The sequence below is a fragment of the Nicotiana tabacum genome, chromosome 13 (assembly GCF_000715075.1).
Source record: "Nicotiana tabacum cultivar K326 chromosome 13, ASM71507v2, whole genome shotgun sequence".
Classification (NCBI taxonomy): Eukaryota; Viridiplantae; Streptophyta; class Magnoliopsida; order Solanales; family Solanaceae; genus Nicotiana; species Nicotiana tabacum.
In genome coordinates, this window is record NC_134092.1 from 122,765,923 (window position 1) to 122,784,378 (window position 18,456).

The 18,456-nt window shown below is 35.4% G+C and overlaps 3 protein-coding genes across 3 annotated transcripts; all 3 read right to left on the bottom strand.

The window, feature by feature from the left end:
* Positions 1 to 204: 204 nt before the first annotated feature.
* LOC142167927 (5-epi-aristolochene synthase-like) lies at positions 205 to 2,818 on the bottom strand. The gene is made up of 7 exons (XM_075228447.1): positions 2,641 to 2,818; positions 2,249 to 2,513; positions 1,786 to 2,161; positions 1,491 to 1,709; positions 1,221 to 1,359; positions 820 to 1,065; positions 205 to 706 (listed from the first exon to the last, which is right to left on the bottom strand). Exons 1-7 carry the CDS (start codon positions 2,749 to 2,751, stop codon positions 410 to 412), a joined length of 1,653 nt encoding a protein of 550 aa, XP_075084548.1. The 5' UTR covers positions 2,752 to 2,818; the 3' UTR covers positions 205 to 409.
* Positions 2,819 to 8,024: 5,206 nt separating this feature from the next.
* Positions 8,025 to 10,638, bottom strand: LOC142167928 (5-epi-aristolochene synthase-like). Its single transcript, XM_075228449.1, has 7 exons — positions 10,461 to 10,638; positions 10,069 to 10,333; positions 9,606 to 9,981; positions 9,311 to 9,529; positions 9,041 to 9,179; positions 8,640 to 8,885; positions 8,025 to 8,526 (listed from the first exon to the last, which is right to left on the bottom strand). Exons 1-7 carry the CDS (start codon positions 10,569 to 10,571, stop codon positions 8,230 to 8,232), a joined length of 1,653 nt encoding a protein of 550 aa, XP_075084550.1. The 5' UTR covers positions 10,572 to 10,638; the 3' UTR covers positions 8,025 to 8,229.
* Positions 10,639 to 15,842: 5,204 nt separating this feature from the next.
* Positions 15,843 to 18,456, bottom strand: LOC142167929 (5-epi-aristolochene synthase-like). Its single transcript, XM_075228450.1, has 7 exons — positions 18,279 to 18,456; positions 17,887 to 18,151; positions 17,424 to 17,799; positions 17,129 to 17,347; positions 16,859 to 16,997; positions 16,458 to 16,703; positions 15,843 to 16,344 (listed from the first exon to the last, which is right to left on the bottom strand). Exons 1-7 carry the CDS (start codon positions 18,387 to 18,389, stop codon positions 16,048 to 16,050), a joined length of 1,653 nt encoding a protein of 550 aa, XP_075084551.1. The 5' UTR covers positions 18,390 to 18,456; the 3' UTR covers positions 15,843 to 16,047.

Below are 18,456 nucleotides of genomic sequence, written 5' to 3' on the forward strand. Positions count from 1 at the left end.
TAATTGGTAAATTGTATATCCCCGTGTAATTACGTTGAAACTTGAGTAGGGAGGGTAAAAAGGTTTCATATAGTGTATGGCTTGATAAAAATCCCAAATAAAACTGTTGTTTAGAGTTATTATTACATCCTAGATATATACATGAAATTACAAAGAGGAGAAAATGGACGGAATGAAAAAATGTATATATGCTGATAGCACAGAAGTGAAATCGGATGAACTTTAATTTCTATCATTTGAAGTGTTAAACAAGTATATTCAGGTATGAATATCGAGAACAAAATATTGTGATTACAAGGATCTTAAGAAGGTCCTAGTTTAGGAAGTGCACTGCACAACAGCTCCCTAACAACGTAATTATACAACAAAGAAGAATGAAGTTTCCTTGAGATGAGCAACAAATGGCAGCTCAAATTTTGATGGAGTCCACAAGTAGGTTAATAATGTGAGGTTTTAAGACTTTCTCCGGATGAGTGTATCCATCTAGATTGTGTATATATGTAACCTCAACAATACGAGCAAGATTGAGAATAGGAGTTAAAAATTCTGTAGAGACGGGAGTGGGCCTAAGAAGTCCTTCATTAATATCTTTCCATGCTGTCTCAGCCATATTTTGAAATTTAGCCATTGCCTCTTTTGTTGATATACCATAATCTCTCATGCAGCACTCAATTCCAGTTGCAATTTGTCCCCTGCTTTTCTCAACCTAGAAAGCAGATAAATTAAAGGTTAGCTTTTATATTGCCTTAATTGTCGTCGCAACACTTTGTTTGTCCAAATCCCATATAATGATATAATTTCTTGAGATGCAAATCATACCTCGTACGTGGCTGTGTCATCGATAACTCGACATATAATTACACTAGCTTCAAGAATTTTTGGATTCTTTGACAACCACTCAAAATCTTGCTCCGTGGCAGACTTCATGCCCAAATACGATGTTGTCGCGAGGTAGTAATATGTGGTAGTTGCTAGTGCATTGCTTAGGTATTCAGAAACAGGTGGCATATATCCTTCAATAAACCATGTTGACTCGACATTATAATTTCTTACTACTTCTTTCATCTGTGAATACAAAACATATATGTGTTCAAGTGTTAGAAAATATTGATTGAACTGTATCAAGTTTCTAATCACTAAAAGACGAACACAAGGTAAACCAAAGTGAGAAATGGATTAAGGAAAAAATGTATTTCGATAGTTAAGTTGCTCGAACATACTCTTTCTATTGCATGGCAGACAATATGAGATCTTCCGGCACTAGACAATTCCTTTTCATAATCCTTGTAGAGATCTAGAATAGCTTTATAACTGATTTTCATGTAATCAGGAAGCCGATCAATTTCGTTGATATCCCATCTGCAGGATGACAAAATTAAGGTGAATTCATGCATTTTGAAAGAGCACAACTATAATGAGTAGAAATTCGTCTTAATCTTTTCACGACGACATTCACTATCAAGGAATAAGTGAATTGATGAAGTTCATACCTTTGTATGGCATCTGTGTATGCCTCAAGTTCTTTAACTGTACCGTAAGCATCAAAGGTGTCATCGACAATCGAAATCATTGATATGGTCTTAACGAGCATGACGCGAGCTTGAGAGTATTGAGGCTCAAAATAAACTCCTAATGCCCAAAAGTAGCATTCAACTACTCGATCTCTAGCATATGGAAGTGTTGTTACAAAATCCAAATCTTTCCACCACCTGCAGCATAAGAAATTAACATGAGTACTTGAGATATGATGAATCAAAAAGGGTTCATCGTTTTTATATATCGCACCTTGATACTTGAGCAAGTTCTTGTTTGTGCAACATCTGGAGCAAGTTGAAATCCAATTTGGCAAATCGAAGTAACACATTATTCTTCGATTGTTCCTTGTCATAGATTGATGAGATGAAGAATCGGGTCTCGACTCTAGGAACACCCTTGTGCAAACATTGCTCAAGGGCATGTGTCACTTGCTCCCTAAGTGGAGATTTCAAATGTGGAGCTGCAGATTCAAGATGGATAGTGGAGAAAGCAAGTGCGTCTTCTAAGATATCGTCAGCATGAGTCCTTACATGTGAAGCTTCATACAAGTTTAATAATCCTAAGACATCACTAGCAAGAGACTCCTTGAATTTGCCATTTTCATCTTGGAATTTGCTGAAAATTTCTGGTATTTCAAGAAAGAAAACTCAAGATGAATTAGCCTTCTTCCAATAAATGGATAATAATTTTAACAACTTCATGATGAACTTACCAGGAGAGATGTTGAAACCGTGTTGCCTGAGCAATCGAAATTGAAGTGCAGAGGTGCACAAATCATTGCAGTTTGAGTTTTGGTTGTAAATCTGATCCAAAATCTCATCAATTTCTTTCTCAAAGTGGTAGGATATACCAAGGCGTTCAATAATGTCAATCAAATTCAATGTATCGGCCAATTTCCTTCCGGTTGCTAACAGCATACTCCTCGTTTGTTCCTTCAATGCTTCAATCTCTTGAGCATATATATACTTTTCCGCAACCTATATGTAATGTACATTAAACTGAAATTAGCAAAATTAATGTTGTTCAACATAAATAAACTACCTGATTATCAATGGAGAACAAACTATAAATATAAATAAAGAATACTAGTATTAGTTAAATTACCTGATTATCAATGGAGAATGAAAGGAACTGATCACCCCAGAGACTAGGGGAGAAGTCGGCGACGGGGCGAACAATCTCTTCTTCATAGTTTGCAACTGCTGCTGAGGCCATTGCTAATTAAAGATGAGTGTATTTTTACTTGTTCTTTTAAGTTTTAAGGAAGAAAGAAAGGAACTCTACTTAAATGGAAGAGAAGGGACAAGTATATATAGTGGTGAGAGACTAGTTAATGTAATTGATCAAAAGCACCTAATCATTTAATTTCCCAGTTGCCTTACTAGACTTTACACTAGCTAGCAGCCTTTTGATTCATTGTTGGCGTCTGGGGTCTATTGATCCAGTTTCCCAAATATTTTATTTATTTGTTTCGTCAACTGAATAATATTATTTAAAAAGGCACAAAATAAGGGAGTACTGTAGAGTTGTTTCCTGGAACTATCAAATTCCTATTACTTTATTTATAAAACCTAATGTCATTGTTGCGGCATAAATTTCAATTATTAATGCAGAGTCCACTTTGATGAACTTAAAGACTAGTGTACGTAGTATTTATTTAGGTCAGTTTAGAGTTAAATTGACTGGATGGTCTAAAAGTTAATCAAACAGTTTTCACGAACCAAGGTTTTGTCGAAATTGTAGAGGTCCAAAATTACAATTTCTCACAACAAAGACGTTTTTTGAGCGAGTCCCACCGCGAGGTGTACTGGCAGGGCATAAGTATCGTGGAGCATAAGCCCTGACATTCACCTAGGCAAAGTGTTACAAAGCAAAGTGTTATGCTTTGTTTTCTCCACACAAAAAAAAATGAAATTTTAAATATATTAATTTCAAGTTAGTTTTTGAATTTAAAATTTCTTTTGGTATCGCTCTAGTTTTTATATTGTTTTGATGACATAGGTATAATGTATCTTTACGCCTTTTATTTTTTCAAGAAAAAAAAGTTGCATGGTCGCGCGCGCATGCGCATACACACACACACACATACATTTATATATATATATATATATATATTAATTCTATAATTTTCTTTAACATTTCACAATTTTAGTGTATTTTTCTGATTTATATAATGATTTTATAAATTTATAAAATATAAAAATAAAACACCCATGGGGCTTACACCTCGCTTCGTGTTAGATAAAACGCCTCATCTTTCGCTCATGCCTTTTTAAATACTGATTTTAAATAGACAGTTTTACCCTACTATAGTTCTAATTGAAATTTTAAACTTTCAAGTTACTTTGGTAATATATATAAGTAGTTTACGTCTTTTTACATCTAATTCGTAAAGCTTTGGTAATATATAAGTAGTTTACTGTCTTTTAAAGCTTTCTTTTTACATCTAATTGGTACACCAATTTGGAAATACCTATTCTTGACCAATTTTGTAAAAGGGATTTTGTTTACTTCCTATACACTATATGAAACCTATTTATCTAAATTATCCCAGTTTTGAAAATTACCCGCCATAAACATGTATTCCCTACAAAAATTATACAATCATTTAAAATAGACTCCTTATTTCCGCGGGCTTCTATTTTTAGCAGTGGCGTACGCAAGATTTTTCATAAGCGGTGCCACATTTAAAAATGAAAACGAATATTGAATCATAAAGCTACTAATTAACGATAATAAATATTTAATGAAACTTCACCATAAGCATAAATATTCTATCTTTTAATTCTTCATCATTGTTTGTTTTCAAAACAGAAAATGTAGTTGTGGACAATTCCAGCTTGATGAACCTCCTTGTCCACATGCTTTGGTGGCTTTGAGGCATAGAAACGAGTTTTATGAAAACTATTGCTCTTTTTATTACACGAGGGAGAGACTTCTTGTGATGACCCAAAAGGTCATATTTAAATTTAATAGTTATTTCTGTATTCTTAGACCTCAAATAGATTCATTGTTCCTCGACTTGCGTGCGCAGTCCGTATAATTTTCGGAAAAGTATTTATGAAAAATAGATTAAAATGTGAAATAGAACTTTAAAACTCAACTGAGTTGACTTTTGTCAACATTTTTAGCAAACGGGTCCGGATCAGTATTTTGACAGTTCTGGTAGGTCCGTATCGTGATTTGGGACTTGGGCGTATGCCCGAAATTTAATTTGGAGTTCGCTAGCTCAAGTTATGGCCATTTGACGAAAATTAGAAATCTCAAGGCTAAAGATTTTCAAAGTTTGACCGCGGAATTGAATTTGTTGATATCGGACTCGGATTGAGATTCTGAAAATTCGAATAGCTCAGTTATGTCATTTATGACTTGTGTGCCAAATTTGAAATCATTCTAGATTAATTTAATATGTTTCGGCACGAGTTTTGTAAATTGAAAAGTTTGAAACTCATAAGTCTGAATCGAGGTGTGAATTATAATTTCGATGTTGTTTGACTTGATTTGAAATCTCAAGTACGTCCACATTATGTTACGGGACTTGTTGGTATAGTTGAACGGGATCTCGAGTGGATCAGAGAGTTTCGGGGTGAGTTTTGAGCGAGTCCGGGCATTTCGGCACTCTACTGTTGTTCTGGAACTTTTGGAAGTGCGGGGGCACACTTTTGAGTGATAAGGCAATGAAAAAAGTGCGGACCGCAGAGCAGAAGTGCGGACCGCACAATTCTGCCCGCGGCCGCACAATTCTTCCCGCGGCCGCACAATTTTGCTCGCGGCCGCACTCTAAGGGAGTGTTGCAGCCTAGATGTTCTGACTTCGGAATCTTATATATTTTAATCGATAAGGAATTTGGAGATGATTCAAAAATGAAAGTTGTAGCCCTTTGAATCTAGTTTTCAGAAATTTATAGCGTTAATCATTTGGAGATTTGTAGGGAAAGTTATGTCTTTAATGAAGCCTGGTAGTGCAGTCACTATTGAAGTGCGGCCGCACAATTTTGATCGCGGCCGCAGAACCCGGGATGTGCGGTCAGCACAATGAGGGGTCTCATTGTGTATTATAAAACCGAGGGTTTGGGTATTATTTTACATTTGGACTTTGGGAGCTCGGTTTGTGACGATATTTCGTAGGTTTTTCAAAAAATTCATTGGGGTAAGTGTTCCTTTTCCTGTATTAATTATATTTCATGATTCCATTCATTTACATCATGAATCCGTGAATTTATGGAAGAAAAATCAGATTTTTATAAAATCTTCCAAAAATATAAAATTAAGATTTGAAGATCAATCTGATGTCGGAATTCGATAATTTTTATATGGTTGAACTCGTATCGGAACGGGTGTTCGGATTTCGTAGTTTTTCTAGGATTCGAGACGTGGGTCCCACTGTTGATATTTTAGATGAATTTTGGATTTTAATCCGGAAAATTTTTAATTTCGTACGGTATTGATTCCTACGATTTGTATTGAGTATATTGAAATGTTTATGACTAGATTTTAGGATTTCGGACACGAATTCGCGAGACAAAGGTTTTTTGCAATCTTGAATTTGTTTGCAAAGCGAGGTAAGTGTCGTGGTTAACCTTCGCTTGAGGGAATAGAACCCTTGAATTATTGGTTAGGTGAAATTCATGTGAACGACGTATAGGCGAGGTGACGAGTGTCTATACGTCGTCAAATTAATTGGTTGCCTAATTATTTGAAAATCATAGATTGTTTTAAATCATAAATTAATTATTATATTAATTATTTCTCTCATATTCCTTGCTCAATATTATGTCTTGAATCCATGTTATAATCGTTACATGTTTATTTGACCTATGTGATTAAATTTCTACTTAGATGTAGTATATTAGAAATTAAATTGCCTATTTTCTCCTTGATTTTCACAATTAATTGCTACTTGTCATTACTTGTCCCTAAATAATCTATAAATATTGTGTGCATTGTTGCCTAATAACTTCTTACTGAATGTGGTATTTATTGGAGTATTTTATTATATTTAAGAGTTGTTAAATTATATTATTGGAGCGGGTTGCACGCCGCAACGGAAATGAAAATTAATATATTGGTGGATCGGGTTGCACGCCGCAACGGATTATATTTTTAGTTTGTATTGTTGGAGCGGGTTGCACACGGCAACGAAAATTGATTGAGGAAATAAAACTGAATATATTGGGGGATCGAGTTGCACGCCGAAACGGATTGTATTTTAAGTTTATATTGATGGAGCGGGTTGTATGCCGCAACAAAAATTTATTGAGGAATTATATTGTTGGGACGGGTTGCACGCCGCAACGGAAATTGATTGAAATAATAATTGGTTATGACTGCCGAGTTGGATTCAACTATTAAAATGAGTTACCTGATTTATTTCTATTATTGTTGTTATTATTATTATTGCGTACAGGTTAATGTAAGTGACATGTCTTAGCCTCGTCACTACTTCATCGAGGTTAGGCTCGACACTTACTGGGTACATGGGGTCGGTTGTACTCATACTATACTCCGCACTTCTTGTGCATATTCCGGAGTTGGTCCCAACAACGTACTGTAGATTGTGCTCGAATTCAGCTACCAGCGGAGACTTGAGGTATATAGCTGCCCAGCGTTCGCAACTCTGAAGTCCTCTTCTACTTTATTTTGGCCGCGTATTTTCTTCGATACATCTTTTTTTTTTATTTACACCCTTGTTTGTATTATTCTAGAAGCCCGTGCACTTGTGACTCCAGTTCTGGGATGGTATTTAGACATCGCGATTATTATGGATTATTCGCTATATTTCAGACTTTATTTTCGCATTTTTTTCTTTGTTATTAATTAATTCAAAATTGTGTTAAAATGGCTAATTATATTCTAACGTTGGCTTGCCTAGCAAGTAAAATATTAGGCGCCATCACGGTCCCAAAGGTGAGAATTTTGGGTCGTGACACTTCTGCATACTTATGAAATACGAGTGGACCTTCTACCTGATCAAAGCAAATGGGATGTGCCACAACATATAGCAGAAGAAGTTGTCCTGCCACCTACAGGAAAAAGGCAACCAGGGAGACCTCAAAAATAAAGATACAAATCATATGATGAAATAAAGGCAAAGAAGTATAATGTTTCATGTGGCAACTGCGGACAAGAAGGGCATAACAAGAGATCTCGTAGGAATGGTCCAAAAAGAAAATAAGAATTGATGTAGTTTAAAGAATTTTTTTTACTGAGAACTCTTGATGAAATAATCTGACTTCGCGCATAGCAGGAGCTTAGTGCACCGGGCTGCCCTTTGTTTTATATATATAATTGGTAAATTGTATATCCCCGTGTAATTACGTTGAAACTTGAGTAGGGAGGGTAAAAAGGTTTCATATAGTGTATGGCTTGATAAAAATCCCAAATAAAACTGTTGTTTAGAGTTATTATTACATCCTAGATATATACATGAAATTACAAAGAGGAGAAAATGGACGGAATGAAAAAATGTATATATGCTGATAGCACAGAAGTGAAATCGGATGAACTTTAATTTCTATCATTTGAAGTGTTAAACAAGTATATTCAGGTATGAATATCGAGAACAAAATATTGTGATTACAAGGATCTTAAGAAGGTCCTAGTTTAGGAAGTGCACTGCACAACAGCTCCCTAACAACGTAATTATACAACAAAGAAGAATGAAGTTTCCTTGAGATGAGCAACAAATGGCAGCTCAAATTTTGATGGAGTCCACAAGTAGGTTAATAATGTGAGGTTTTAAGACTTTCTCCGGATGAGTGTATCCATCTAGATTGTGTATATATGTAACCTCAACAATACGAGCAAGATTGAGAATAGGAGTTAAAAATTCTGTAGAGACGGGAGTGGGCCTAAGAAGTCCTTCATTAATATCTTTCCATGCTGTCTCAGCCATATTTTGAAATTTAGCCATTGCCTCTTTTGTTGATATACCATAATCTCTCATGCAGCACTCAATTCCAGTTGCAATTTGTCCCCTGCTTTTCTCAACCTAGAAAGCAGATAAATTAAAGGTTAGCTTTTATATTGCCTTAATTGTCGTCGCAACACTTTGTTTGTCCAAATCCCATATAATGATATAATTTCTTGAGATGCAAATCATACCTCGTACGTGGCTGTGTCATCGATAACTCGACATATAATTACACTAGCTTCAAGAATTTTTGGATTCTTTGACAACCACTCAAAATCTTGCTCCGTGGCAGACTTCATGCCCAAATACGATGTTGTCGCGAGGTAGTAATATGTGGTAGTTGCTAGTGCATTGCTTAGGTATTCAGAAACAGGTGGCATATATCCTTCAATAAACCATGTTGACTCGACATTATAATTTCTTACTACTTCTTTCATCTGTGAATACAAAACATATATGTGTTCAAGTGTTAGAAAATATTGATTGAACTGTATCAAGTTTCTAATCACTAAAAGACGAACACAAGGTAAACCAAAGTGAGAAATGGATTAAGGAAAAAATGTATTTCGATAGTTAAGTTGCTCGAACATACTCTTTCTATTGCATGGCAGACAATATGAGATCTTCCGGCACTAGACAATTCCTTTTCATAATCCTTGTAGAGATCTAGAATAGCTTTATAACTGATTTTCATGTAATCAGGAAGCCGATCAATTTCGTTGATATCCCATCTGCAGGATGACAAAATTAAGGTGAATTCATGCATTTTGAAAGAGCACAACTATAATGAGTAGAAATTCGTCTTAATCTTTTCACGACGACATTCACTATCAAGGAATAAGTGAATTGATGAAGTTCATACCTTTGTATGGCATCTGTGTATGCCTCAAGTTCTTTAACTGTACCGTAAGCATCAAAGGTGTCATCGACAATCGAAATCATTGATATGGTCTTAACGAGCATGACGCGAGCTTGAGAGTATTGAGGCTCAAAATAAACTCCTAATGCCCAAAAGTAGCATTCAACTACTCGATCTCTAGCATATGGAAGTGTTGTTACAAAATCCAAATCTTTCCACCACCTGCAGCATAAGAAATTAACATGAGTACTTGAGATATGATGAATCAAAAAGGGTTCATCGTTTTTATATATCGCACCTTGATACTTGAGCAAGTTCTTGTTTGTGCAACATCTGGAGCAAGTTGAAATCCAATTTGGCAAATCGAAGTAACACATTATTCTTCGATTGTTCCTTGTCATAGATTGATGAGATGAAGAATCGGGTCTCGACTCTAGGAACACCCTTGTGCAAACATTGCTCAAGGGCATGTGTCACTTGCTCCCTAAGTGGAGATTTCAAATGTGGAGCTGCAGATTCAAGATGGATAGTGGAGAAAGCAAGTGCGTCTTCTAAGATATCGTCAGCATGAGTCCTTACATGTGAAGCTTCATACAAGTTTAATAATCCTAAGACATCACTAGCAAGAGACTCCTTGAATTTGCCATTTTCATCTTGGAATTTGCTGAAAATTTCTGGTATTTCAAGAAAGAAAACTCAAGATGAATTAGCCTTCTTCCAATAAATGGATAATAATTTTAACAACTTCATGATGAACTTACCAGGAGAGATGTTGAAACCGTGTTGCCTGAGCAATCGAAATTGAAGTGCAGAGGTGCACAAATCATTGCAGTTTGAGTTTTGGTTGTAAATCTGATCCAAAATCTCATCAATTTCTTTCTCAAAGTGGTAGGATATACCAAGGCGTTCAATAATGTCAATCAAATTCAATGTATCGGCCAATTTCCTTCCGGTTGCTAACAGCATACTCCTCGTTTGTTCCTTCAATGCTTCAATCTCTTGAGCATATATATACTTTTCCGCAACCTATATGTAATGTACATTAAACTGAAATTAGCAAAATTAATGTTGTTCAACATAAATAAACTACCTGATTATCAATGGAGAACAAACTATAAATATAAATAAAGAATACTAGTATTAGTTAAATTACCTGATTATCAATGGAGAATGAAAGGAACTGATCACCCCAGAGACTAGGGGAGAAGTCGGCGACGGGGCGAACAATCTCTTCTTCATAGTTTGCAACTGCTGCTGAGGCCATTGCTAATTAAAGATGAGTGTATTTTTACTTGTTCTTTTAAGTTTTAAGGAAGAAAGAAAGGAACTCTACTTAAATGGAAGAGAAGGGACAAGTATATATAGTGGTGAGAGACTAGTTAATGTAATTGATCAAAAGCACCTAATCATTTAATTTCCCAGTTGCCTTACTAGACTTTACACTAGCTAGCAGCCTTTTGATTCATTGTTGGCGTCTGGGGTCTATTGATCCAGTTTCCCAAATATTTTATTTATTTGTTTCGTCAACTGAATAATATTATTTAAAAAGGCACAAAATAAGGGAGTACTGTAGAGTTGTTTCCTGGAACTATCAAATTCCTATTACTTTATTTATAAAACCTAATGTCATTGTTGCGGCATAAATTTCAATTATTAATGCAGAGTCCACTTTGATGAACTTAAAGACTAGTGTACGTAGTATTTATTTAGGTCAGTTTAGAGTTAAATTGACTGGATGGTCTAAAAGTTAATCAAACAGTTTTCACGAACCAAGGTTTTGTCGAAATTGTAGAGGTCCAAAATTACAATTTCTCACAACAAAGACGTTTTTTGAGCGAGTCCCACCGCGAGGTGTACTGGCAGGGCATAAGTATCGTGGAGCATAAGCCCTGACATTCACCTAGGCAAAGTGTTACAAAGCAAAGTGTTATGCTTTGTTTTCTCCACACAAAAAAAAATGAAATTTTAAATATATTAATTTCAAGTTAGTTTTTGAATTTAAAATTTCTTTTGGTATCGCTCTAGTTTTTATATTGTTTTGATGACATAGGTATAATGTATCTTTACGCCTTTTATTTTTTCAAGAAAAAAAAGTTGCATGGTCGCGCGCGCATGCGCATACACACACACACACATACATTTATATATATATATATATATATATTAATTCTATAATTTTCTTTAACTTTTCACAATTTTAGTGTATTTTTCTGATTTATATAATGATTTTATAAATTTATAAAATATAAAAATAAAACACCCATGGGGCTTACACCTCGCTTCGTGTTAGATAAAACGCCTCATCTTTCGCTCATGCCTTTTTAAATACTGATTTTAAATAGACAGTTTTACCCTACTATAGTTCTAATTGAAATTTTAAACTTTCAAGTTACTTTGGTAATATATATAAGTAGTTTTTACGTCTTTTTACATCTAATTCGTACAGCTTTGGTAATATATAAGTAGTTTACTGTCTTTTAAAGCTTTCTTTTTACATCTAATTGGTACACCAATTTGGAAATACCTATTCTTGACCAATTTTGTAAAAGGGATTTTGTTTACTTCCTATACACTATATGAAACCTATTTATCTAAATTATCCCAGTTTTGAAAATTACCCGCCATAAACATGTTTTCCCTACAAAAATTATACAATCATTTAAAATAGACTCCTTATTTCCGCGGGCTTCTATTTTTAGCAGTGGCGTACGCAAGATTTTTCATAAGCGATGCCACATTTAAAAATGAAAACGAATATTGAATCATAAAGCTACTAATTAACGATAATAAATATTTAATGAAACTTCACCATAAGCATAAATATTCTATCTTTTAATTCTTCATCATTGTTTGTTTTCAAAACAGGAAATGTAGTTGTGGACAATTCCAGCTTGATGAACCTCCTTGTCCACATGCTTTGGTGGCTTTGAGGCATAGAAACGAGTCTTATGAAAACTATTACTCTTTTTATTACACGAGGGAGAGACTTCTTGTGATGACCCAAAAGGTCATCTTTAAATTTAATAGTTATTTCTGTATTCTTAGACCTCAAATAGATTCATTGTTCCTCGACTTGCGTGCGCAGTCCGTATAATTTTCCGAAAAGTATTTATGAAAAATAGATTAAAATGTGAAATAGAACTTTAAAACTCAACTGAGTTGACTTTTGTCAACATTTTTAGCAAACAGGTCCGGATCAGTATTTTGACAGTTCTGGTAGGTCCGTATCATGATTTGGGACTTGGGCGTATGCCCGAAATTTAATTTGGAGTTCGCTAGCTCAAGTTATGGCCATTTGACGAAAATTAGAAATCTCAAGGCTAAAGATTTTCAAAGTTTGACCGCGGAATTAAATTTGTTGATATCGGACTCGGATTGAGATTCTGAAAATTCGAATAGCTCAGTTATGTCATTTATGACTTGTGTGCCAAATTTGAAATCATTCTAGATTAATTTAATATGTTTCGGCACGAGTTTTGTAAATTGAAAAGTTTGAAACTCATAAGTCTGAATCGAGGTGTGAATTATAATTTCGATGTTGTTTGACTTGATTTGAAATCTCAAGTACGTCCTCATTATGTTACGGGACTTGTTGGTATAGTTGAACGGGATCTCGAGTGGATCAGAGAGTTTCGGGGTGAGTTTTGAGCGAGTCCGGACATTTCGGCACTCTACTGTTGTTCTGGAACTTTTGGAAGTGCGGGGGCACACTTTTGAGTGATGAGGCAATGGAAAAAGTGCGGACCGCAGAGCAGAAGTGCGGACCGCACAATTCTGCCCGCGGCCGCACAATTCTTCCCGCGGCCGCACAATTTTGCTCGCGGCCGCACTCTAAGGGAGTGTTGCAGCCTAGATGTTCTGACTTCGGAATCTTATATATTTTAATCGATAAGGAATTTGGAGATGATTCAAAAATGAAAGTTGTAGCCCTTTGAATCTAGTTTTCAGAAATTTATAGCGTTAATCATTTGGAGATTTGTAGGGAAAGTTATGTCTTTAATGAAGCCTGGTAGTGCAGTCACTATTGAAGTGCGGCCGCACAATTTTGATCGCGGCCGCAGAACCCGGGATGTGCGGTCAGCACAATGAGGGGTCTCATTGTGTATTATAAAACCGAGGGTTTGGGTATTATTTCACATTTGGACTTTGGGAGCTCGGTTTGTGACGATGTTTCGTAGGTTTTTCAAAAAATTCATTGGGGTAAGTGTTCCTTTTCCTATATTAATTATATTTCATGATTCCATTCATTTACATCATGAATCCGTGAATTTATGGAAGAAAAATCAGATTTTTATAAAATCTTCCAAAAATATAAAATTAAGATTTGAAGATCAATCTGATGTCGGAATACGATAATTTTTATATGGTTGAACTCGTATCGGAACGGGTGTTCGGATTTCGTAGTTTTTCTAGGATTCGAGACGTGGGTCCCACTGTTGATATTTTAGATGAATTTTGGATTTTAATCCGGAAAATTTTTAATTTCGTACGGTATTGATTCCTACGATTTGTATTGAGTATATTGAAATATTTATGACTAGATTTTAGGATTTCGGACACGAATTCGCGAGGCAAAGGTTTTTTGCAATCTTGAATTTGTTTGCAAAGCGAGGTAAGTGTCGTGGTTAACCTTCGCTTGAGGGAATAGAACCCTTGAATTATTGGTTATGTGAAATTCATGTGAACGACGTATAGGCGAGGTGACGAGTGTTTATACGTCGTCAAATTAATTGGTTGCCTAATTATTTGAAAATCATAGATTGTTTTAAATCATGAATTAATTATTATATTAATTATTTCTCTCATATTCCTTGCTCAATATTATGCCTTGAATCCATGTTATAATCATTACATGTTTATTTGACCTATGTGATTAAATTTCTACTTAGATGTAGTATATTAGAAATTAAATTGCCTATTTTCTCCTTGATTTTCACAATTAATTGCTACTTGTCATTACTTGTCCCTAAATAATCTATAAATATTGTGTGCATTGTTGCCTAATAACTTCTTACTGAATGTGGTATTTATTGGAGTATTTTATTATATTTAAGAGTTGTTAAATTATATTATTGGAGCGGGTTGCACGCCGCAACGGAAATAAAAATTAATATATTGGGGGATCGGGTTGTACGCCGCAACGGATTATATTTTTAGTTTGTATTGTTGGAGCGGGTTGCCACCGCAACGGAAATTGATTGAGAAAATAAAACTGAATATATTGGGGGATCGGGTTGCACGCCGAAACGGATTGTATTTTAAGTTTATATTGATGGAGCGGGTTGCACGCCGCAACGAAAATTTATTGAGGAATTATATTGTTGGGACGGGTTGCACGCCGCAACGGAAATTGATTGAAATAATAATTGGTTATGACTGCCGAGTTGGATTCAACTATTAAAATGAGTTACCTGATTTATTTCTATTATTGTTGTTATTATTATTATTGCGTACAGGTTAATGTAAGTGACATGTCTTAGCCTCGTCACTACTTCGTCGAGGTTAGGTTCGACACTTACTGGGTACATGGGGTCGGTTGTACTCATATTATACTCCGCACTTCTTGTGCATATTCCGGAGTTGGTCCCAACAACGTACTGTAAGTGCTCGGATTTAGCTACCAGCGGAGACTTGAGGTATATAGCTGCCCAGCGTTCGCAACTCTGAAGTCCCCTTCTACTTTATTTTGGCCGCGTGTTTTCTTCGATACATCTTTATTTTTATTTACACCCTTGTTTGTATTATTCTAGAAGCCCGTGCACTTGTGACTCCAGTTCTGGGATGGTATTTAGACATCGCGATTATTATGGATTATTCGCTATATTTCAGACTTTATTTTCGCATTTTTTTCTTTGTTATTAATTAATTCAAAATTGTGTTAAAATGGCTAATTATATTCTAACGTTGGCTTGCCTAGCAAGTAAAATATTAGGCGCCATCACGGTCCCAAAGGTGAGAATTTTGGGTCGTGACACTTCTGCATACTTATGAAATACGAGTGGACCTTCTACCTGATCAAAGCAAATGGGATGTGCCACAACATATAGCAGAAGAAGTTGTCCTGCCACCTACAGGAAAAAGGCAACCAGGGAGACCTCAAAAATAAAGATACAAATCATATGATGAAATAAAGGCAAAGAAGTATAATGTTTCATGTGGCAACTGCGGACAAGAAGGGCATAACAAGAGATCTCGTAGGAATGGTCCAAAAAGAAAATAAGAATTGATGTAGTTTAAAGAAATTTTTTTTACTGAGAACTCTTGATGAAATAATCTGACTTCGCGCATAGCAGGAGCTTAGTGCACCGGGCTGCCCTTTGTTTTATATATATAATTGGTAAATTGTATATCCCCGTGTAATTACGTTGAAACTTGAGTAGGGAGGGTAAAAAGGTTTCATATAGTGTATGGCTTGATAAAAATCCCAAATAAAACTGTTGTTTAGAGTTATTATTACATCCTAGATATATACATGAAATTACAAAGAGGAGAAAATGGACGGAATGAAAAAATGTATATATGCTGATAGCACAGAAGTGAAATCGGATGAACTTTAATTTCTATCATTTGAAGTGTTAAACAAGTATATTCAGGTATGAATATCGAGAACAAAATATTGTGATTACAAGGATCTTAAGAAGGTCCTAGTTTAGGAAGTGCACTGCACAACAGCTCCCTAACAACGTAATTATACAACAAAGAAGAATGAAGTTTCCTTGAGATGAGCAACAAATGGCAGCTCAAATTTTGATGGAGTCCACAAGTAGGTTAATAATGTGAGGTTTTAAGACTTTCTCCGGATGAGTGTATCCATCTAGATTGTGTATATATGTAACCTCAACAATACGAGCAAGATTGAGAATAGGAGTTAAAAATTCTGTAGAGACGGGAGTGGGCCTAAGAAGTCCTTCATTAATATCTTTCCATGCTGTCTCAGCCATATTTTGAAATTTAGCCATTGCCTCTTTTGTTGATATACCATAATCTCTCATGCAGCACTCAATTCCAGTTGCAATTTGTCCCCTGCTTTTCTCAACCTAGAAAGCAGATAAATTAAAGGTTAGCTTTTATATTGCCTTAATTGTCGTCGCAACACTTTGTTTGTCCAAATCCCATATAATGATATAATTTCTTGAGATGCAAATCATACCTCGTACGTGGCTGTGTCATCGATAACTCGACATATAATTACACTAGCTTCAAGAATTTTTGGATTCTTTGACAACCACTCAAAATCTTGCTCCGTGGCAGACTTCATGCCCAAATACGATGTTGTCGCGAGGTAGTAATATGTGGTAGTTGCTAGTGCATTGCTTAGGTATTCAGAAACAGGTGGCATATATCCTTCAATAAACCATGTTGACTCGACATTATAATTTCTTACTACTTCTTTCATCTGTGAATACAAAACATATATGTGTTCAAGTGTTAGAAAATATTGATTGAACTGTATCAAGTTTCTAATCACTAAAAGACGAACACAAGGTAAACCAAAGTGAGAAATGGATTAAGGAAAAAATGTATTTCGATAGTTAAGTTGCTCGAACATACTCTTTCTATTGCATGGCAGACAATATGAGATCTTCCGGCACTAGACAATTCCTTTTCATAATCCTTGTAGAGATCTAGAATAGCTTTATAACTGATTTTCATGTAATCAGGAAGCCGATCAATTTCGTTGATATCCCATCTGCAGGATGACAAAATTAAGGTGAATTCATGCATTTTGAAAGAGCACAACTATAATGAGTAGAAATTCGTCTTAATCTTTTCACGACGACATTCACTATCAAGGAATAAGTGAATTGATGAAGTTCATACCTTTGTATGGCATCTGTGTATGCCTCAAGTTCTTTAACTGTACCGTAAGCATCAAAGGTGTCATCGACAATCGAAATCATTGATATGGTCTTAACGAGCATGACGCGAGCTTGAGAGTATTGAGGCTCAAAATAAACTCCTAATGCCCAAAAGTAGCATTCAACTACTCGATCTCTAGCATATGGAAGTGTTGTTACAAAATCCAAATCTTTCCACCACCTGCAGCATAAGAAATTAACATGAGTACTTGAGATATGATGAATCAAAAAGGGTTCATCGTTTTTATATATCGCACCTTGATACTTGAGCAAGTTCTTGTTTGTGCAACATCTGGAGCAAGTTGAAATCCAATTTGGCAAATCGAAGTAACACATTATTCTTCGATTGTTCCTTGTCATAGATTGATGAGATGAAGAATCGGGTCTCGACTCTAGGAACACCCTTGTGCAAACATTGCTCAAGGGCATGTGTCACTTGCTCCCTAAGTGGAGATTTCAAATGTGGAGCTGCAGATTCAAGATGGATAGTGGAGAAAGCAAGTGCGTCTTCTAAGATATCGTCAGCATGAGTCCTTACATGTGAAGCTTCATACAAGTTTAATAATCCTAAGACATCACTAGCAAGAGACTCCTTGAATTTGCCATTTTCATCTTGGAATTTGCTGAAAATTTCTGGTATTTCAAGAAAGAAAACTCAAGATGAATTAGCCTTCTTCCAATAAATGGATAATAATTTTAACAACTTCATGATGAACTTACCAGGAGAGATGTTGAAACCGTGTTGCCTGAGCAATCGAAATTGAAGTGCAGAGGTGCACAAATCATTGCAGTTTGAGTTTTGGTTGTAAATCTGATCCAAAATCTCATCAATTTCTTTCTCAAAGTGGTAGGATATACCAAGGCGTTCAATAATGTCAATCAAATTCAATGTATCGGCCAATTTCCTTCCGGTTGCTAACAGCATACTCCTCGTTTGTTCCTTCAATGCTTCAATCTCTTGAGCATATATATACTTTTCCGCAACCTATATGTAATGTACATTAAACTGAAATTAGCAAAATTAATGTTGTTCAACATAAATAAACTACCTGATTATCAATGGAGAACAAACTATAAATATAAATAAAGAATACTAGTATTAGTTAAATTACCTGATTATCAATGGAGAATGAAAGGAACTGATCACCCCAGAGACTAGGGGAGAAGTCGGCGACGGGGCGAACAATCTCTTCTTCATAGTTTGCAACTGCTGCTGAGGCCATTGCTAATTAAAGATGAGTGTATTTTTACTTGTTCTTTTAAGTTTTAAGGAAGAAAGAAAGGAACTCT

Coding starts and splice junctions, on each gene's coding strand:
- LOC142167927 (XM_075228447.1), bottom strand. CDS start 2,751: ATGGCCTCAGCAGCAGTTGCAAACTATGAAGAAGAGATTGTTCGCCCC. Junction 2,162..2,248: donor CGGTTTCAACATCTCTCCTG/GTAAGTTCATCA, acceptor TTGAAATACCAG/AAATTTTCAGCAAATTCCAA. Junction 1,710..1,785: donor GAACTTGCTCAAGTATCAAG/GTGCGATATATA, acceptor CTTATGCTGCAG/GTGGTGGAAAGATTTGGATT.
- LOC142167928 (XM_075228449.1), bottom strand. CDS start 10,571: ATGGCCTCAGCAGCAGTTGCAAACTATGAAGAAGAGATTGTTCGCCCC. Junction 9,530..9,605: donor GAACTTGCTCAAGTATCAAG/GTGCGATATATA, acceptor CTTATGCTGCAG/GTGGTGGAAAGATTTGGATT. Junction 8,527..8,639: donor ATGACACAGCCACGTACGAG/GTATGATTTGCA, acceptor TCTGCTTTCTAG/GTTGAGAAAAGCAGGGGACA.
- LOC142167929 (XM_075228450.1), bottom strand. CDS start 18,389: ATGGCCTCAGCAGCAGTTGCAAACTATGAAGAAGAGATTGTTCGCCCC. Junction 17,800..17,886: donor CGGTTTCAACATCTCTCCTG/GTAAGTTCATCA, acceptor TTGAAATACCAG/AAATTTTCAGCAAATTCCAA. Junction 16,345..16,457: donor ATGACACAGCCACGTACGAG/GTATGATTTGCA, acceptor TCTGCTTTCTAG/GTTGAGAAAAGCAGGGGACA.